The sequence below is a fragment of the Pipra filicauda genome, unplaced genomic scaffold (assembly GCF_003945595.2).
Source record: "Pipra filicauda isolate LSUMZ 115617 unplaced genomic scaffold, ASM394559v2 scaffold103_size3290846_pilon, whole genome shotgun sequence".
NCBI lineage: Eukaryota > Metazoa > Chordata > Aves > Passeriformes > Pipridae > Pipra > Pipra filicauda.
The window spans coordinates 1,228,312-1,247,989 of record NW_024103474.1 but is presented as its reverse complement, the minus strand read 5'-3'; the positions used below and the strand labels follow the sequence as shown (position 1 = coordinate 1,247,989).

Genomic DNA, 19,678 nt, shown 5'->3' with positions numbered 1-19,678 from the left:
GGGCGGGCGGGCGGGGCCGGGCCCCGCGCAGGCGCGGCGGCGGCGGCGGCCATGTCGGTGCAGGAGGACCCGGTGCAGCGGGAGATCCACCAGGACTGGGCCAACCGCGAGTACATCGAGGTGATCACCAGCTCCATCAAGAAGATCGCGGACTTCCTCAACTCCTTCGGTGAGGGCGCAGGGCGGTGGCGGGGGCTGCGGGCGGGCCGGGCGGGGCGGGGGCCCGCGGTGTCTCACTGCCGCCTCCCCGCAGACATGTCGTGCCGGTCCCGGCTGGCCACCCTGAATGAGAAGCTGACGGCGCTGGAGCGCAGGATCGAGTACATCGAAGCCCGGGTGAGCAGCGGGGCGGCGGCAGGGTGGGGGGGGCGGTTCGGGCCTGGGGCCGGCCCTGGCTGAGGCCTTTCCTCTTCCCGTAGGTCACCAAGGGGGAGACACTGACATAGGCCCGGGGCGGCCCCGGCCCCCCGCCGGAGCACCGCCGCCCCGCACCCCGCTCGGGGCCCGCCGCCACCGCCGCCGCCTCTACTCGTGTTGCCAATAAACCGCTGTGCTCCTGCCCTGCCTGCTCTCTGCCTGCCTGCCTGGGGCCGGGCCAAGGGATGCCCGGCTCCCTGCCACCATCCTGGATGTCCAGAGCCTGCCCCTCCATCTGCTCGATCCATGGGGTCTGGGCACGGTTCCTCCCCACACGTGGGGGCTGTGCCACAGAGGCCGCGGGCCTGGCTGTTGTCAGCTCCGGGAAGTACCTGACCAGCCTCTGAGGTGCTTTGTGCTCCTTTAGGGGTCACAACAGAAATCTGGTGACCCCAGTGGTCTGGAGGATGTCTCAGCCTTCACATGCACACGCCAGGGCAATGTGGGGACAGGAGGCTCACCTGGCATGGTGCACGGTGCACATACCACAGGAGAGAGCCCCTTGCCAGCACCTGGGAAGAGGTGCTTATCCTCATCTCTGGGAGGCGAGTGGCAAGGAGAAGAAAGTCTCTCAGCCCTTCCCACCACTCCTTTCTTTATCTCAGTTTTCCAGTGGGCATCTAGATCTGCACACTCACTGCTCATATTTAGCATTTGTTGGGAAGTCCATGGAGTTGGTATCTACAGTAAAGGTTTTATTGCTTCCCAGTGGGCTTTAAATGTCTTGGTATATTATTCTCCAACTGAAATCTTAGTTTTTTCATGATGGCCATGTTTGCAGTGTTTACTGAGCACCTGGGTAACTTAATGTTCTTTATATTTTTGAGGCTGTCTGACATCAGCTGGTTGCTCCTCAGTATAGGTTCTCCTCCAAGCTCACAGTTTTTTTCTCTGTAGGAATCTCTGTGTTTTCCATTGTTTGAATAAGTGCTCCTCCAGCCTTTTCCCCAGCTCTCTCAGTGGTTACATTCAGGTTGGGCTGCACATCAGGGAGGCTTAGCTGCTTTTAGTGCACAATGCCCATGGAAATGATTAAGATTCTTCACCCAAAGAGTCAGTGGCTACCACAGACATCCCTGGGACTGTGGCTGTTCTGGGTAGACCTTGTTAGATCCATTGTTTGTTCCTGTTCCCAGCTCGTAGTGTGCTGTGTCTCCCTTGGATCCCTCCTTGGTCTCCTGACAGGCTGTTGTAATGGTTCTCTCTTTTTCCTCTGACCCCAGGATTTCTCAAAGGAGTAGGTTTTGCCACGCAGTTGGTGTGGCCAAACAGTTTTGGAACAGGGATCTGATAGAAGGTACCACTTCTTCCAGGACCTGTGCTCTCATGGAGCTTCAGCACTCTGGGATCAGCCTGTCTGGTTCATCTCCCAGCTGGAATGCTGGGCAGCTCACTGTGATACTGAGTTCTGCCCTTTTCCTTTGAGGAAGTCTTAGTAGTTCCCTAGAGCTCTGCAAGACAAGGCTTTCTGGTTTGAGTGCTGCTTTTTCCAGGCCATCTCTGGGAGATGGAGAAGCCTTCTGGTCCTCAGGCTGTGACACTGCTTTTTCTAGCAGCTGCTGTGATGTGCAGCCCTGTAAATAGATGTAGCTCTGATTATATTTCATTATTTTAAGGACTGGGGAATTCTGTTTGCCTTTTTTTCTTTGTACTGTATTTTGGCTTTTTTTTTTTTTTTCAGAATATGATGCCCCAGGAACCCACATTAAACTTTTCTGGAGTGGATTTGTGTATTCTAATTTAGAAGACTGATTTATGTGTCGTGTTAGTGCTGCTGTTATCCCCACCTCACACTTAATGTAGCAGGAGATGGCAACATGCTCTGTGTGCTCAGAGCATGTCCTGAGAGCATGCCCTGCTTGGGCACCCACACAGCTCTGATTATTGGTATCTGAGACATTTTGGTGGTCTGAGACCTTTTCCCAGAGCCTGAACTGCAGAGGAAGCAGTTTGAAGCCCCTTACAAAGGTGCCAGAATGGACCTACAGAGCCTGAGCCAATCTGTAGGTTGAGAAAGTTTCTCACTCAGATGGCAGATAGGGGGCTTGTCATGCTCACTGCCTGCTGGACAGGCAGCCAGGCCTCATGGAGCGACTGGAACAGTTGGGCAGTCCCCATTTGAGGTTCCAAGATTTGGGAATGAGCAGTAGCATTTTGATCTCAGGCAGGAGACGAGGTTGGCATCACCATTTTTGTGGTGTCAGCAGAAGAGGGAGATAGAGCTTGAATTCAAGCTTTGCATAGCCCTCCAAGGTTGTAGTCTCCGTTCCAAAGCACATATTTTGAGATGAATGGATTGGATCAGACTTAAATAGTTCTAATAAATAACCTTTGGGCTCTCTCTGTGCCTACTAAGAGCAGAGTCTTGATTTTAAGAAACTACTTTAAAGTCAAATGTACCTTCATTCCATTTATGTTGCAGGTGATTGAAGCTGATAATCATTCAGTGAGCTGAGGTGATCTCGAGAGCAGAATGTGTTAGGAGACAGCTGTGTTGAGGGAGAGCTGCACTTTGACCCTAAAAACTTGACAAAGCTGAATTTTAAAGATCCCAGAAGATGGTGTCTGCTTGCATCCTGGTACTAAGGCACTGACAGCAGTGGGAGTCACTCGAGTAGTTGTCTCACAAAGAGAAGATTGGCCTTGCCTGCCTGGGATTGCTGCTGATCCCCAGGTCAGTGAGCTGGGGAGGTCACAGGGTATGGGAGGTCTCCAGATTCACTGAGATTTCTGTGTCCAGTTTCCAGAAGCTGCCAGCAGTACTGCTCTGAGCTCTGCAGAGCCTGAGGACCTGGGACTTGGTCCTAGAGCATATTTAGCTTTAGGGTGTCAGCTCACCTTCCCCATCACTCTCTCCCTGTGCAGTCTGACACAGCCCGTGCATTTTCACTTTGTATCACAGAAACACGAAGCCAGTAGTTGACAGAACCCTCTTTTTGGGAGGGGGAGGATTCTCACTGAGTATATCCTGAAGCAAAAGTTTGACAATAACATCCTGGGGAAACAATGGATAGATCAGACTTGGAGTCTTGTCGGCTTCAGTCACACCTGTGGCAGGTTTGAGGTTTGCCTTGGCTGGGGGATGTTCCAGCCAGGTTTGTCAGTACAGCACGGAGCTGCTGGCCCAGCCCCAGCCCTGCTGTGCCAACAGGTAACCCCACATGTGCTTCACTACCCCGAAGCTTTTCTGCTTCCTGGCCTTGCCATCTCCCAGCAGGCACATCAGTGAGAAAGCAGTGTGAGGACAGGTCTCAGCCTGCCTTGCCTTGCCGACAGGGTTACAAAATGGGTTCTAGGACCAAACCCATTCCACAAAATGTCAGGATTAAATATCGAAATCCTTAGCGTTGCCTGTGTGCTTAGAAGGGCTGAGGAAAGGAGCTTTATCAAGAGGATCAGCTGAAGCAGGGAATTGTCCCTCCTGCTCCTTTTGCTTCCCAGGAAGCACGTGTGCTCCCCTGCCTGTGGCTCTACCTCCACAAGGCACTTCCAGCCCTATTGCTAGACCAGAAAAAATGGAGATGTGAAGAGACCCCAGGGAACTGGGAGAACAAGGAAGAGGAGAGGTCCTGATTTTGAGCAGGTTTTTTTGCAGGTTGCTCCTAGAAGCAGTCCTTTGGGGAGATTGTCCTCAGAGCTTTTGATCCTTGTGCTTGCTGCAGCACTTGGCTCAGCCAGGCCAGCAGCTGGGTGCACCTCACAGTTCCCCACTTCTGCCTGTATTTCCTGCACCCTGGCTCAGGCTGTAGCAAGTGCACAACTGGGATTGGTTTTCAGCCTTTGTTTTTGCCTCCTCCAAGGAGTATAAGAAGGTCAGAGCCCTGGCTCTGCTGTGGGAAAGGCATCCTCACAGAGTGAGGTGCCACAGCTGGAAAGTGCTGAGGCAGCTGGTGGGACAGGAGAAAATGGTGTTGAGGGAGAGGAGAAAGGCTGGGTCGGTCTTGGTCTACCTTGGAAACTCAGTCATTAGCATGAGGTTCAGGAATATTGTTAAGGTACTGTGGGACTAAATATTACCTGCCCTTTATGGACTTATGCTTTGTGTTGGGGCCACACTATCCATCCCACTGATGGCCCTGGGTTTCAGCAGCCGCCCTTTAACTGGAAAACTGCCATTTTAGCTAAATTAGAAGGAGCAGCAGCCACTGCCCCAGAGGCTGGACAACCCCCTCCCTCCTGCAGAGCCTCAGCCCACAGAGCAATTTGTGAGCCAACCCATAACAAAGGGGAGCTCCCCTAATGAGGGAACATTACCATCATTACCCACAGCTGTTCAGGAGGGGATCTTGTGCTTGTCTCAGTACTGGAATCACTCATTCTTTAGCCTCAGGACCAGTTGACTGTTGACAACAGAACCTGAGGAGGTCAATAACCATCCAGGGAGTGAGTGATACATCCTGGCCTACAGTTTCTGTTGATTTAGCCTGTTCAGACAGGCCTAGTTCTTAAATTTAACAGGCTTTAGCTAAAATTTTACTGTGTTAATTTGAAATACTAATATAGTGAATTATTTATTATGGCAAGTAATTCCACAGAAGAGTACAGAATGAGAAAAAAAATTCCAGAAGAACTAAGTAAGGGGCAATGTTATGTTCCACTCTCCCATATGGTTCTACAAAGGCTTTCATGGCTAAACCTCAGGCTTTCTCTCTGCCAGAGGTAAACAGCTGCCTTCTCATGATCTCAGCATAACAGGGTGTTCAGGGTGTTACTAGTTTGGTGATGGTCTGGAAAGTGAGGAAATGGGTTGTACTTACTGCTTCTTGCTTTTTCCTTCTCAAAAGTTTCAGAGTTTAAAAGTGAAAAGGTAGCTGTAAATTAGCTGTAGTCTGCAAAATGCAGCTGACTGTGAGGCATAATCCCCCCTCAGTTACCTGTGCTTTGTAGTCTCACAACAATTATTGAAGCAGACTTTATTTAAAGAAAAATAAGTAGGGACTAAGTAAGGGCACAGAAGGGACTAATTTTACCAACCCATTGGATAAAAGGGAGGGCAAGAGATGTCTTGGGAATGTTTTAATCTGTCAGAAATGTGATGACTAAAGGAGCAATTACTGCTCTATGTACCATCCCTGGGCCTCTCCTACACTCACTTAGAAGTATTTCTACATTTCTCATGCAACCTGCCCATGTGACAAATCCGCACACACGCTGTACCCAATTAGTGTCAAGCTAAGAGCTGCTCTGCATGTGTCTCACCTCTCTAAACCCCTCCTGGAAGCAATTTTCCCAGCATACAAAGAATAAATCACCATTCTGCTAACTCTCTCAGAGGACAGTTCCCAAATAAGGGCCAAATAAACACATGTAATACACGATAAAGCATTATAATTTATGAGATAATATTCTTCCCAGCAGAAGCAGGTGCAGAGTATTAGCTTTTTTAAGTGTTAAATGTTATATGTAATTAAATATGGCAGGGTAGGTGAGACAAGGCACTTGAACAGGCACTTGTAGAAAACTAGTGAAACGACTTAACCCCAAAACCCAATCCTTCCTCTAAAAAAATATAAAAAACCCCAACAAAACCCCAAATAAACTGGTAAAGAAAAATCTATGCACGTGTACTACAGGAAGTATAACTGACTTTACCTGAGTCCCAGGCTCTCCAGAAGCATCAGTAGATGAAGTGAGGAGGGCAGAGGGAGGGTGTACAGCCTGCCCCACACACCCCTCCTGGGGCACCAACTGCACCAGGGTGAAACCGTTACCTTAATGTGACAAATGACTTAACACGGCCACACCTTGTGTAATCAATAGGCACTGTGCTGTTGGAATCCTGTGCCTGGGAGTTTCCTGTGACGCTGCTGTCGCTCCTCACACACATTTTCGGGTGACCAGCATCGTGCTGCCTGTTTTGGCTCTGGTGCACCAGGGGGATCTGCTCCTCTGCTACTCTTGTGGGCTTCTGCTAAAGGCTGGCTGGGTCAGAAACCATCATGTGCCAATGAAGGAGCAGCTCCTCTAAACAGCCTTGGGGTGGCTCTAGTGAAAATTGTGCTGAAGGAGTGATGTTGAGTTAGAGGTGACCGAGAAGGGCTGGGAGGGGAGCACTGATGAGCTTACTGTGGGTATGGGATGAGTAGAGCCAAGCAGAGGCTTTGTGTTTTCAGCACCCTCTCTTTGGCTGCTGGAGGTGGGAGAGAGGGCATGTTTCCCTTCCCTATCAGACATTCCACTTGTACCTCCCTCCCTGAGCCTGGGGATGCCCTGGGCAGGAGGACAGCATGCCTGGGCTTCTGAACCCCTGTCATGGTGCCATTGCTCAGCTTTATGGGAGCCCAGGGCCTTTCTCCTCAGAGTGGGATCCCTGCATCTCCAGTGTCCTCCTCATGTCCCAGAGAAGCCAAACAAGCAGGCCTGGTCCTCCAGCCCAAACAGGGACTGTGCTGGAGCAGCCATGGGCAGGGGTGAGGGGTGCTGACTAGTCAGGGCAGCTGAGCCCATTGGTGCCTGAGGCAGGCTGGGAGCTGCCCAGCTCCTCTCCCTCATACTGGTGGGATTGGGCCTTGGTGCCTTCCCCAGATCTCAGGGACATGAGAACACACCATGAGTGCAGCTGGCAGTGGCCAGAGGACGCTGCGGAGCTGCCACTGCTCACCCTGTGAGTCAGGGGTGGCCACGTGAGGCCCCAGCACCAGCCCCGACGCCTTCCCGCCCACCCGCCACCACAAGCCAGGGCTGGCACTGGGATCTCTGCCCCTGGGATCCTGAACCACCGCACAGCCTTGCAGGTGAGTGCTTGGGAAGGGTTTAGGAGCTTCTTGGGGTCAAGCTTGAGGTGTTTCAGGGTTGTGTCCTTGCTCTTGCTACACAGTTGGGTTGTTGGTTGCTGTCCAAGACGTCAAACCACTGTACAAGGGTTCTGGTGCTGTGGGGGCGAGCCACGGGACTTCCCTGTAACCTCTGCGACTTCTTGACTCAGCTTCCTCATCTTATAAATATTTTTTTTTCTCTGAAATCCTCATGGCAAGCCCTACACTGAATGAGAGAAAGAGTTTTTTGCCTTAACTTAGACTACAAGCATGAGCTCCTCTGATGAGCTCATTTTCTTTCCTTCAGAACTTTGCAGTGACCACAGAGAAGCACACAGTGCTAAAGGAGAAATACAAACCAGGTAATTTCAAATGTTGTGTGTAAATGCTTATGGGAGCACTGCCATTCCCAGCAGAGCTGGAAAACAGGCAGTGAGCAAACTGCTCCGGGTTTCCAGGTGTGAGGCTGGCAGCAGTGCAGCCACCGTGTCTGGGCTTGCTGTGAAAGCCAGGAGAGGAAGGAAGTGATGGAGCTGTGGCAAGGAGTGGGTGGGTTACGCCTGCTCCCTTCTCCCCCCTCCCTGCGGGGACATGCTGGGTCCCTCCACATTCAAGGACGCTGTAAAGAATGAAGTCTTGAGTTTTGCTACTTCTGTGTCGCATTTCAGCTATATTTGGCAGCAGGAAGGCAAGCAGAGGGGTAGCAGAATTACCTCACTGGTGTCACAGCCTGAGGAGACTGGAGCAGGAATGGTTTCAAACCGAGCCAGCGTGGATAAGTTTTTGTTGTCTCACTGATAGAAACAGCTTTCACCACAGCCCTCCAGGACATCTTCGTGTGGAACCAGCTGCTATGACCTAAGACTTGCAGGTGTGCTTTAAGAAGTTGGTTTGGTTTGGTTTGGTTTGGTTTTATAGAAAGGCAGGGAGGGACTTAACGTTTAGGTTTGAAATAAAATTTAACAATATTCAATATCCTCATATAACTTAAAATGAAAGGTAAAAATAGTTTCAAAGGGAAAAGGTTTAGGATTGTCTTGTTTTTGTCTTGAAATCAAAACAACCTTATTTTACTTTATTTACATTTTTGTAATCCCATTGAGCAATTTCCTTCAGATATATTTCAGCAGCTAAGCAAAAAGTTTTTGTGTATGCCAGTTATTAGCCTCACTTTCTAAATCTGACTCTGCACACAAATTTTATTCTAACTTGCTAAGAAGACCTCACTGCAATTAAGTTCTGATTTACTGTGGGGAAAGCAAGGTGAGGTCTGTTGTTTTGTCATTCTCCAATGAGCTCATGGCCAGGCTGAAATGTCAGTATATTATCATCCTTTTGTCATTATGAGGTATAATCAACTAAATCACTTTTAAAATATACAATAACTAAGCACCTATACTTATCCTTTGTTTAGATCTGATTTTCTTTCCAGAAGAGCCACAGGGGAATTAACTGTGCGTAGTCTAAGAGAAATTAGGTGCCCAACTTCCTTTGTTACGTAAATCTTGGTGACTGACTGGGCTGAGCTGTGCTGGAGGCACAGAAAGGGAGATGGGAGCAGATACTGGCTGCTCCTGAGTCCTCCTGTAGCATCCAGGCCTTACCATAGCAGGATGCATAAGTGCATTAGGCAAAGGTATTTCTGTTCCTGGAAATTCCAGTCATTTGGGCCAGCAAAGGGGCAGTTTTAAGGTAAATCACTCTGACAGCACATGAGGATCAAGTGTCTGCTCTACCCTCAATGTTGAATCTGCTCTTGAGTGTGGTGGGACAGGTCAGGTAGTGCCCACCTGCTCATTTTGTCTTAGGGATGACACAAAGCTGGCACAGGGCAGCTGCTGCACTTTCTGTGTTCATGTCACAGAAAGAGCAACATGGCTCAAATGTGCCAATGAAAGTGGCCTTCACCAGGTATTAGGAACCCCAAAGACAAACCTCCTGAATTTCACTCAGCAATAAAAGCTGTGGATATTTGTAAATTATTTTATGAAGTGGAATTCATCAGTCAGAAAAGAAGTGTTTATATTGTAAGTACTTTTGTTCCTTTAGGTCTGGTATTTCAACCCTGCGGTCCAGATTTAACTTAAACAAGCAAACACTGTTGCAAGGTTTAAGCTGAGCAAATAGGAAGGCAAGAAAGAAATTGAAAAAGGCAGAAACCATAGGTGGAGATCCATAACTGCACAGAAGTGACGCTCTTCGTTGTGCAGCCAAGAACGAGTCTGGCTGGGGTGTGGTGTGTGGTGTTCCTGCATTTCAACATCTGATGTTGCTGACCCGGCAGAGGGACAAATGCATTTCCTGCATTCCCTATCAGGTGCTCACAGGCTCACAGTGCTGCTGCCACAGCCACAGCAGCAAAGGCTGGATGTAAGTCAGGCAAAGGGATGATCTGCCATTGTAGAGCTTTTGCATGGACTCATCATTGGAAATAATTTCAAAGTGTTTACTCACAATACACCTCAGAGGCAGGTAAGCAGTTTTTTGGGCTCAGCCTTTAGAAGTTGTTAAAGAGTTTATGTAATTTTCTCAGAGCCTAAACAGTGGCTGAAAGGAGTTTCAAACTAAGGACCTCATCACTTGAAGAGCACTTGCAGCCTAGGAAAGGAGAAAGCCCCCAGAATTACCAACATACTGAAAATGTGGGATCTTGACCTTGGTCCCAAAGGAGAGATGAGTTTTACAGCTACTTTGGGGTCTGTTTGTTATCTAATTTCCTCTGAGAATTGGCACCCTAAAAAGCTGTTCTGTTTGAATGTTTGATTGTGTGTTACACTGTCCTTCTGAAGATATTAACTGACCTGTCTGGGGTTTTGTATTAGAATATTTTTTTGACTGATGTGGTGGTCTCTAGAGAAGTGAAAGTGCCTGTAGGAAAAAAAACAGGTTTCGTCTGGAATATTTGAAAGAAATACTTAGTTTTTAAACTACTTGATTGGAAATGTTTTGTTGAATGGATACAAAAATCATATTGTAAGAAAAAGTGTGGATGTATAAACTGCTTTCCTGTTGCACCCTACGTAATAGAAACTGTGCTTCAGGCTCCCTGAGCATCATCTTCTGCATCTCAGTACAATAGTGAATTAGTTGAAATGTTGCATGAGGGGAGAAGCATCAGTGTGGGATGCCTGGACCACAGCAGGCATAAAGCTGAAGTTAATGTAAATTTCCTTGTTGGGAAGAACAGATGTTGAAGCATCAAAGTCTTCTGTGAGACAAAAATTCAAAGTCTTGTGGGACTTTCCTATGAACTATTCTCCCTGGTCAATACATTTGAAGTATTAAGATGTCAAAGATACAGAATAATCATTCTGTTTTGTGAATGGAACAGGACCTATTAAGTTACTCACATCTGTGGTAAATAGTTAATTAGACACCTTGGTAGCTGTAAAAAACAATGTGAATGATCAAGTCCAACTTCTTTTTGTTTTACTCACGATGATCAAACTTTTGTTCTTTCCTAATAACCAAAGGCCAGCCCAGCAGGACTCACTCAGAGGAATCGAGAATTGGGTCCCAGGAGGGTAAATGAATCATGATGTGAAACTCCCATTGCAACAGAGAAGTGATTTAATAGCTGAAGGGCCAGAGATACATGCCATGTTTGCAGAAAATCGAACATAAGACAGAAAACCAGAGAAGGTCAGTGATGTGATTCTAATATGCTTTTTCTCCCCTTTTGAACAGGCACAGCCATGGAGAACTTGAATGTCCTGGTCTCAGATCTTACTGAAGAGCAGCAAGGTAAGGGGAGCACACAAATATCAAAGTTTCAGCTCATTCACACTCCACAGCAGTGTTTGCCAGGGTGGTCGTGAGTCAGTGAAATCTGGTTCCTCTGAAAACACACTCCATCCATGCCCTCGCTTGTGAAAGAGAGATCAGCAGTCAGTTCCCAGCTCTTCCACACACTTCTGTCAGGCCTTGGGCATGTGATAGTGGGAATTTAGGTGCACGAAGGAGACTTTGCTGCACATCAAATGCCTAATGAGCAATCCCAGTACCCTGGTATCCAGCCCTTGGGCTCTTTGTGCCTGTCTGTAAAATAGCATGGTCAGAATAAGCACCCATTAAATAGCTAGGAATACTTTGGAAACACATGCCCTGTTTCTCTGAGGCAGTGGCATCATAGGGACATCAGTTATTTGTATGGATATTCTCCTACTGTTTTCTGGCAGACCAAGACCCTTTATACAATAAAGCACTACTTCCTTTCCTGTGTTCTGGTGTTGGGCAACATGTTAGAGCCTGGTGTCTGTCACCACACCTACACTGAGCACCACAGAAGCACTGCCATGCAGCCCACCTCTGCTGCTGCACAGTCATAGGCTTGTTTTTTCTCCCAGACATGTTCCAGAGGGTTTTTACTGCTGATGCCAATTACTTGGAGAATCACGAGAAAACGAACCAGTCCTTTTGGGAATCACTTGTAAAATGTTTAGCCACCACTGACCCACCTATCCTGAATACTGAAGAAAAGAACAATGTAAGTTACTAAAGGAACATGAATCCTTATTATATACTTTTGTATATACTTTTGTACTTTCCTACTATACTCTGGGGAGAGAAAATTTGTAGTCCAGTCATCTGATATGCTAAAATATGCTAAAAGGTTTAAAAGGGCATTTAGATAAATGAGATTCAGGGCACTATTTTTTACTTCATTGCTCTCCATGTACAAAATAACTGGCTTTGTATAAATTGCTCAGGATCAGTTCAGCTCGCTATTTTCTAGGCAGGACCACTGTTAGTGACATTTTGCTGTAAGGCACTGCAGAGATTGCATGTCCATTTTCAGACGCTGTAGCTGTATTTCTCCAGCTCTTTAAATAGTTAAATATTGCCCATCATGCTTTTTGTTCCCAGTTGACAGCTCTACTCTGAGTATACATTCTCTTTCCATCTTTGGCTTTACACTTTGTCCCTGATTTCCCACTTGTATGGTAGGGGCAGGGGGTTAAATTTCCACAGACAGGATGAGATACATTCACTTGTACATCAGGGTGTGGTTTTTCCAGGTTGTGTTTTATTGGAAGGACTTACTTTTGTTTCAGCTCCTCAACAGCTGCGATGTCCTGCCTGGGGGCTGTGCTGCCTGCCTGAAAGCCATAGAGAAGAAAGGAGTCAGGGCAATGGCTGTTCTTTACCTCTTGCTGAAGGCATCCAATCCATCTGGATACAGACAGCTGCCCAGCTCCAAGGGAAAGGGTGAGTCCTCCCTGTCTGCCTGTCAGCTATTTTGTTACTGCAGTGCCAGTGGCACTTGACAGCAGCTTGAAAACTCTGATATGTGCTTGGAAGGGATTGTTAGTGACCAACTGAAATGTCTACAAGTACTGCTTAGGAAAGGCAGTTATGTATGGTGGTAATGGGAGCTAAAGACAGTATTTTACTGTAGTTTGAATTGGCTTCTTCTGGGGGAAAAGACCCTGTGTGTTTAGGGAGAGGATGTCCTGGGATGATGCTGCCAGAGAAATTTCTGACTTGCCATGGTGCCCCAGTGTTCCCATCTGGCTGGACTGATGACACCCAGGACCCCTCTGAACTCTTACAGTGGTAAGAAATCAGAGCTGAGCCACTAAAAATATTTTTACAAATAGTTTACATGTAGTAAAACTAAAAGGAATGGCTAGAGGATGGCACTCAGGATGCTGAATCTAGCAGCTGGATACAAATGGATTCCACTGCATTTCTTATTTGCCTAGTTATGCAGTAAGAAACTAAGGGCAGTTCCACAGGGTCCATAAAGTCATTAATTGTCTTTAATAGATGACAGAGCTGCACTAACTTAAGATGACCATGAATTTAATTGGAGATCCTTAAGGACATCCTGTTCCTGTTTCTGCCTTGATCAAACATGTTCCCGAAGGGGAAAGACCTCCCACCCCGGAGCACAGCCCAGCATTGGTCATCTGTCAGGGTGGGACTGTTTGTCACAGGAGGACCCTCCTGCCGTTGTGCAGTGAGAACCTGAGCAGCCAGGGGGAAGGAATCACATCTACCTTTCTGTGCCCAAATACTGCCCCTAATAATGGAGTACTGCTCAGACCCCCGGCCCTCAGCCCTGAGCTGGGCGTGAGGCTGTAAGGATTCACCTGCACTAAAGCACCTGGGCCGCCTCAGCACCCTGCAGGTGCCTGCCCTGGTGATCCGGCTTTGAGGGATGTGCTCCTGTGCCACGAGAGGGAGCTGGAACCGCGGCATCGGCACAGGGAGCCCGCAGCAGCCACCGGGATGACGGCACAAGTAGCCCAGGGAAGGGTGAGCCACTCTTCTCCAGCTAAAGCATCGTTCAGCTGCAGCTACTGTTGTTTCAGGGAGTGGGAATTTGCACAGGGGTGACATTATGAGTAAATTAAAGGCCAGAATATGAAGCTTTAGGCATCTACCACAACCATTTAAGAAAGTCTAAGCTGTAGTGTGTACGATGCTTTATTTGTAATGCTTTGTATGACTCATTGTGTGCAAAAATACAGCTGAAGTAAGACTAAGGGTCTGATTTCCTGTCAGGGAACCTTAATAAAGCATGGTGAAATCTGTTGCTGTAGAAGAGAGAAAATGTAGTCATTGATAATGTTCTTTTTCTTTATATATAAAACAGATGAAAAGTTGAAACTCCTGAAGAGACTGGAAAGGAATCTTGTACTTTCACAGGAGGAACAAAAGGCTGAAAATTCATCCCATGAATCCATGGATGAAGATACACAAGGTAAAGAGGATTTATTTTATTTTCCCTGATAAATAACTTAGTCTGATTGCATGTTCGTAAGAGATTGACATAGCAGATGTGCAGCAATTCAGAGGCAATTCTGCAGAGCTCTGAAAAAAGTAGGAAATGGTGCAAAAAAAGAGAACATAGAAAATCATCAGTACCTTTACATCAGCAAAATAGTGGCTGCCTCCCACTCTTGTGGGAAGCTGGAGGTTTCAGAAGCATAGAAATCTACTGCAGGGTTCCTTCCCAAATAAAAGATCTGTGACCTCCTATGGCTTATGGTGTGACTGAAGCCTGAGCTATAGCAGGAGGGGAAGAATAGTCAGTGTATGGCAGTAGCTGGCAGTGCTGTGGTACTTCTCTAGCATTTCTTATTTGCATCAACATCAACTGTGTGTCAAGAGTCACTTTGGCTGCCACCAAAGACCATTTCATTCATGGAAAACAAGAGAGATGAAGTGACAGGCAACACGGAAGTGGTAATGCTGATATTGGCTTACTCTGTTACAGAAAGCTGATTAACTTCAAATATGTTGTATTTAGAAATAATTTTTTCAAGCTAATTAGCAGTGCTGCTGATGTATGTTTTTTAAATAAGAACTTTCTCACTACACCCCTTTATTCAAGTTATTCAGATTTTGTTGGGTTTCACCTATTCAGGCAGCTTTGAAGAGAGCTGTGAGGCAAAAGCAACCAATAGCAATCCTTGCATTTGAAAGCTTTGATTTTTACCTTCACATGATTATATTATGAGCAAACAACTACAGTGCTGTTGTTTCTGATACTTCTGGCACATTCTTCTTTAATCTGATGAAAAAACACCTTCTCTACCCAGACAGTGATGAGGAAGATTTAGGAAGACAGAAGACTGAAGGCCAATTACTTGGAGGTAGGACAAAGTGGCAACAGTATTGGCTTTTACTGGAGACAACCAACATAAACTAAAAAAGGATAATTTTATGCATTCTTTGTTCTGACTGTTGAACAAAGGTATATTAACAGGTGTAGACATATGAGCATGACAAGGCAGAATTTGGCTGTTGGAAGGACATTTCCTACAAGATGAAGCTGAACTGATACTGACACTCAGCCATGCCTTGTGCTTAGCGTTGAACAAGATTATCATCGAGGACCACCTCGTTCCTGAGGCTTTTCCCTCCCTTCCAAAGGAAAGATGGAAAAGAAGGACAGTGCAGATAAAGAAAATGAGCTGTGTCAATACACAGAAATAGCTATAGAACTATGGATGTAAAAAATGTAAGGCTTTAATATTTTAACTAATGTCTTAAACTGAGCTCAGCCCAGATGTAAGAGCAGCTCATTTAAATTGACGTTAGGAGATCTAATTTGTCTCACAGGAGTCTGATTCTATCTGACTTGAGAGATGGAATGTGGGGGGGGTTAATAATCCAGTCATGTTTCTCACTTTCAAACTCTATAACCCACAGCAGAGCTGCCCTCTCTAAGGAATTAAGAGTTGGTCTCTACTTTGTCACCATTACACACCTGCACTGATTTCAGGCAGGTTGGCACCAGACACCACACTCACTGCAGGTATTAACCTATATCATCTTTGCATCATGTTTTAGGCACACCAGCAGAGATGGTTCCCTACAGAGATTCAGGTAAGCGTTCCCAGGTAACCTCCTCCTGCTGGAAGGATGTTTATAACTGCAGAATCTTCTTACTGACCTGCTGATACACTAAAAAATAACCCCTGGCTGTAAATCCCTTGCTGTCCAGTTAGACCTGGGCATGGTGCAGACATTGTTGCAGAAAGCTCCTGCCTTAGCTCAGAGCATTCCCAGCAGGAGGTGCCAGGTGAAAGCCGGATGACAAGCAACAGAACAGTGCCAGATGAGAGGGTTACATGGGCTGCATCAGCCAGTGGGAAGGCAGATTTCCTCTTACCAAGCACTGCTGTGCAGCAGCAGAATGGATGTAAAAAGCCCAGAGCAGGAAGTCTTCATGGCTTAATTGCATTACTGACCTCACTCCTCCTGCATCCAGGCTGAGGCCACATGCATGAGTGAGGAATGACAGCCCAGTGGAGTGGCCTTTTTGAGGGGACACCTGCTTAACTTCTCTTCTGTGCAGTAGAGAAGATATAAATTGCAGCATAACCCCTTGGGGAGGTTTTTGAGTTACCTGTCCCCAAGGAGCTCCACAAAACACCAGGGCAGAGAATAGGTTGCAGTGCCGTATTCTCCCCCCATTGCCAACTGCAGAAAGAGGGTCCCAGTACTTTTCCAGTTGGTGTTTGGCCTCTCTACCACTTGCTCCAGCCTTTGTTGCTTCAGTTCTAGATTAGTTCAATACCCCAAACTGAAAATGTTTGTCTAGTGCAGGACACTGTGTCAGCTGTGCTGGGCAGGTTCAGGTCACACACACTTGCAGCTCGTGATCCCAGCTCTGCCTGGGTTTAGTTTCAGTTTTAGCAACTGTGTATTATTGGTATTAATTGGTATTTTTACCATCACAAATAACATAACTATATTGCTTTTCAGAGATTACCAGAAGAGAAGATTCAATTGCAGATGGTAAGTACAAGCAAACAGAAGTTTATCTTGTATTCTTGTAGCTGTGGTTGTGCAAAGCACCCAGGAATCAAACTGAAGCTCCCTTGTACTACAGCTTTATTCCCCCACTGTAATTTTGAGACTATGGATTGTCCCAGAAGAGACAGAAGAGACCCAGAGTGCTTTAAAACAATTCAGTATTGTTAATGCAGCCGTCTGGTTACACTTTTGTTTTTAAATTTTTTTAAAAGAACTTGCTCTTTGAGGTGATTTTAAAATTGCTAATTTGATCTTTCTGAAAGGCTCACAGATCTTTTATTTGAACAAACAGTTTTACACATATTCTGCTCTGAGAATCTATTTCAGATACAAAAAGGGAAATAAACTTCAAACTCCTTAATTTCTGAGTTCCATGGCAATAAAAGACATTTCTTTTTTGCAGCATATGAGAACCAGAGCACTCCCCACACTCAGTGGGCAGTTCGGTGGATGGGCATACGGAAGGATGGTAATATTTTTAATTTTTTTTTTTTTTTAATTGAACTGATGACTAACCTGTTGAACCTTAGTCCAGTCCAAGAATAAGATCTCTGCTTCAAAAAACCTTTATTTTCCTGACATGAGTACTTTGCTGAAATGCATCAAGACTTCTTGATGAAAATCATCAAGGCTTCTCCCAGCACCTTGTGTGCAGGTCCATTGTGCAGCTGGTCCTAGTGCATGAGACTATTCCCTCACTGATAGCCTGGACCTGAAGGTGCTTTCCAGATGGCCTTGGATACAGTTGTGACCTTAATCTTCCTTCTCAATTTCAGATGAATTCTTTCATTTTGTCATTCTTTGCTTTGCAATTGGAGCTTTACTAGTTTGCTACTACTACCACCAAGGTAAGGCAAGATTCAATAGAAGGATAAATTGTTGAACTCTGGGAAAATGAACAAAGCCAACATTTATTTTTTTGCCTTAGATTGGACTATTTCTCTTGGAATTGGTTTAATCACCTTTGCTTCCCTGGAAACCACTGGGATATACTTTGGTCTAGGTAAGTGTCCCCACAGCAGCAGCTCTGTCCCTGCACTTAGGACAAGGTCATACAGTCACCACTCAGGGCTGTGGGGTTGAGATTCCATAACTCCCCGCAGAACTGTCCCCCAACATCCCCTCCACAGTTACAGTGGGGCTGCAGACAAGCAGCCTTGGTGGCCCTGAAGGCAGAGGTTGACTCATTTTTCCTTCTCAATGCTCACAAGACCCTGAGTCACCTCTTTCTGCAGCAATGGCCGAATGCTGTGTTGCCATGACAACGGGTAATTTTAGCAGCAAGGCCGAGTCTTCCCAGATCCACCCGATAAGATGCTCTGCTCACTCTGCTTACTCCGCCTGCCATCCATTCCCCTGGGACTGAGGACAGCTCCCAGCAGGACCTGGATGGCAGCAGCTACTGGGAATACTAAAAAAATAAGCATTTTAGCAATCCCTAGGGATGGCAGAGGAGAGGTGCAAACAGCAGACAGTTTGGGCTCCCCAGCCAGGAACTTTTAACATCCTCTGTAACCTGGTGCCACCATTTCACTGGGCTGGGGGTGGTTCTCTCAGGAATCAGTCTGGTCACTATTTTGTTATTAATGGTATCGCAGAAGTGCTTGTTTAAACAAGTGTCAGTATTTGGGTTTTGCCATTTTCCTGTTTTTTTATGTTTTATGTAAATGTGTTTGTTTTCACAACCAGTGTATCGGATTCGGAGCGTCCTTGACAGCTTTGTTCCTCTGATTGACAAATTCAGGCCAAGAGGTAACAGTGCTCTTTTTACTGACAGTGTGTGTGTGTCTTCCCTAGACCTTCCTGGGTACTTTGGTTTGGTCAAGTATTAAGATCAAGTTCTCTAAATTACAATTTCCAATCTTATTTCTTTAGTTAAAAAAAAAAATATTTTACTACAGTTCATTACAGCTGCTTGGGTTTGAAAATGGATTATTCTTGACTCTTTCCCTGTGCCAGAGCATTTTCACATTTTTAATACCCCTGTATGGGGTATTAACTACTCCTGGCAGTGTCTGCATAAGAATTCTATAGCTCAAATAAAACTCAGGGAGTGGGGGGAGTTCTTGCACGTTGGGTCTTCAAACAGACTCCTGGCTCACATTTATCCATATTCATGGACACAAAACATGAAGAATGCTGGAAAGCTGCATGGATACAGGACAATTTGAACACAGCAGTCCTGACAGTTGTCTTTTTCTTCATGACACAGGTGTGAGGAAAGCTGCGTAGGAGGAACGTTTCAGGAGAGTTCCACAAACCATGCTGTCTGAATTCTCAGTACTAGAAGAACTGCTTTATGAGGTGAACCTAAAAACTGAATGGCCAATGTGAAATATTGAAATGTCAAACCACTGAAAGACATCACTCCTTCCCCTCAAAAATAAACCTGAAACAGGGGTACAGGGCCCATTCTTGCTTCTGAAGGGGTTTGTGGCTCAGCAAAGCTCAAACACAAACCAACGTCTAGACCGTGATTGCCTTAATTCCATTAAATATGAACACATTCTCCATGTGATTCTGCCTGTGGTGCATCAAAATCAACAAAATGTCCTGTGCTGGTTCTGGATGAGGCTCTGGATGTTTCAGTAGGAATCCTGGCAGCCCCAGAGGCACCTCCTCCTCCCTCCCTGTGATGCCCAGAGCAGGCAGCCGTGGTGCTGCTCTCCCAGCTGAGCCCCAGCAGTGCAGCAGAGCTGAGGCAGATTAACTGTGGCAGAACTCGGAGCAGTGGGCGGGCAAGGATTGCACCTAGGGAGAGCTGGGGAGATGTTACATGCACTGACATAATGGTGCAGTAATGAGATTATTAACAACAGCAAATTTCATCTCTTCTCCTGAGGGGAAAAAATAAAGTGCTTGATTTGACTCACCCCCCAGTGTTTGAGTAGAATAAAGTGGAACTCTGGCATCCCTTTCATTTTATAGGGCCATGTTACAAATTATGTATGTAGGGCTAATGCAATCATAGGCAGACTGCAACAAAAAGTGTACCTTTAAATTTTTAGTAAAAATGTAAGGTCTTCATACCCAGAGAATGATGAAGGCAACAAGCTGAACAGAAAAAGCCATAAAACATGGGATTGTAAGGAAATGTAGATCTGAAAACCATTAACCCAAACAGCCCAGAGGTTTAGATGAACAATTTCAAGCCTTGCTCAGAAAATTAGATTCCTTTTTGGTTATGCTTAATTTTAAGCACCAGTGTCAATCGCTTGGTCCTGCAGTTCCAC

General features: G+C 46.2%; 2 protein-coding genes across 2 annotated transcripts; both read left to right on the top strand.

Moving 5' to 3' along the window:
* The first annotated feature begins 24 nt into the window (after positions 1 to 24).
* BRK1 (BRICK1 subunit of SCAR/WAVE actin nucleating complex) lies at positions 25 to 1,122 on the top strand. The gene is made up of 3 exons (XM_027727929.2): positions 25 to 169; positions 254 to 336; positions 420 to 1,122. The coding sequence occupies exons 1-3, from the start codon at positions 52 to 54 to the stop codon at positions 444 to 446; spliced, it is 228 nt and encodes a 75-aa protein (XP_027583730.1). The 5' UTR covers positions 25 to 51; the 3' UTR covers positions 447 to 1,122.
* Positions 1,123 to 7,057: 5,935 nt separating this feature from the next.
* On the top strand, positions 7,058 to 19,318 carry TMEM40 (transmembrane protein 40). Its single transcript, XM_039378777.1, has 14 exons — positions 7,058 to 7,151; positions 7,480 to 7,534; positions 10,860 to 10,916; positions 11,519 to 11,658; positions 12,227 to 12,380; positions 13,774 to 13,881; positions 14,723 to 14,776; positions 15,477 to 15,512; positions 16,395 to 16,427; positions 16,849 to 16,914; positions 17,222 to 17,293; positions 17,374 to 17,448; positions 18,135 to 18,197; positions 18,658 to 19,318. Exons 3-14 carry the CDS (start codon positions 10,868 to 10,870, stop codon positions 18,675 to 18,677), a joined length of 870 nt encoding a protein of 289 aa, XP_039234711.1. The 5' UTR covers positions 7,058 to 7,151; positions 7,480 to 7,534; positions 10,860 to 10,867; the 3' UTR covers positions 18,678 to 19,318.
* The last annotated feature ends 360 nt before the right edge of the window (positions 19,319 to 19,678 follow it).

Excerpts from the sequence above, each read along its gene's own strand:
- TMEM40 (XM_039378777.1), top strand. The coding sequence starts at position 10,868 with ATGGAGAACTTGAATGTCCTGGTCTCAGATCTTACTGAAGAGCAGCAA. Across the intron at positions 12,381-13,773 it reads GCCCAGCTCCAAGGGAAAGG|ATGAAAAGTTGAAACTCCTG; the intron begins GTGAGTCCTCCC and ends TATATAAAACAG. Across the intron at positions 15,513-16,394 it reads GGTTCCCTACAGAGATTCAG|AGATTACCAGAAGAGAAGAT; the intron begins GTAAGCGTTCCC and ends ATTGCTTTTCAG.
- BRK1 (XM_027727929.2), top strand. The coding sequence starts at position 52 with ATGTCGGTGCAGGAGGACCCGGTGCAGCGGGAGATCCACCAGGACTGG. Across the intron at positions 170-253 it reads GGACTTCCTCAACTCCTTCG|ACATGTCGTGCCGGTCCCGG; the intron begins GTGAGGGCGCAG and ends GCCTCCCCGCAG. Across the intron at positions 337-419 it reads TCGAGTACATCGAAGCCCGG|GTCACCAAGGGGGAGACACT; the intron begins GTGAGCAGCGGG and ends CTCTTCCCGTAG.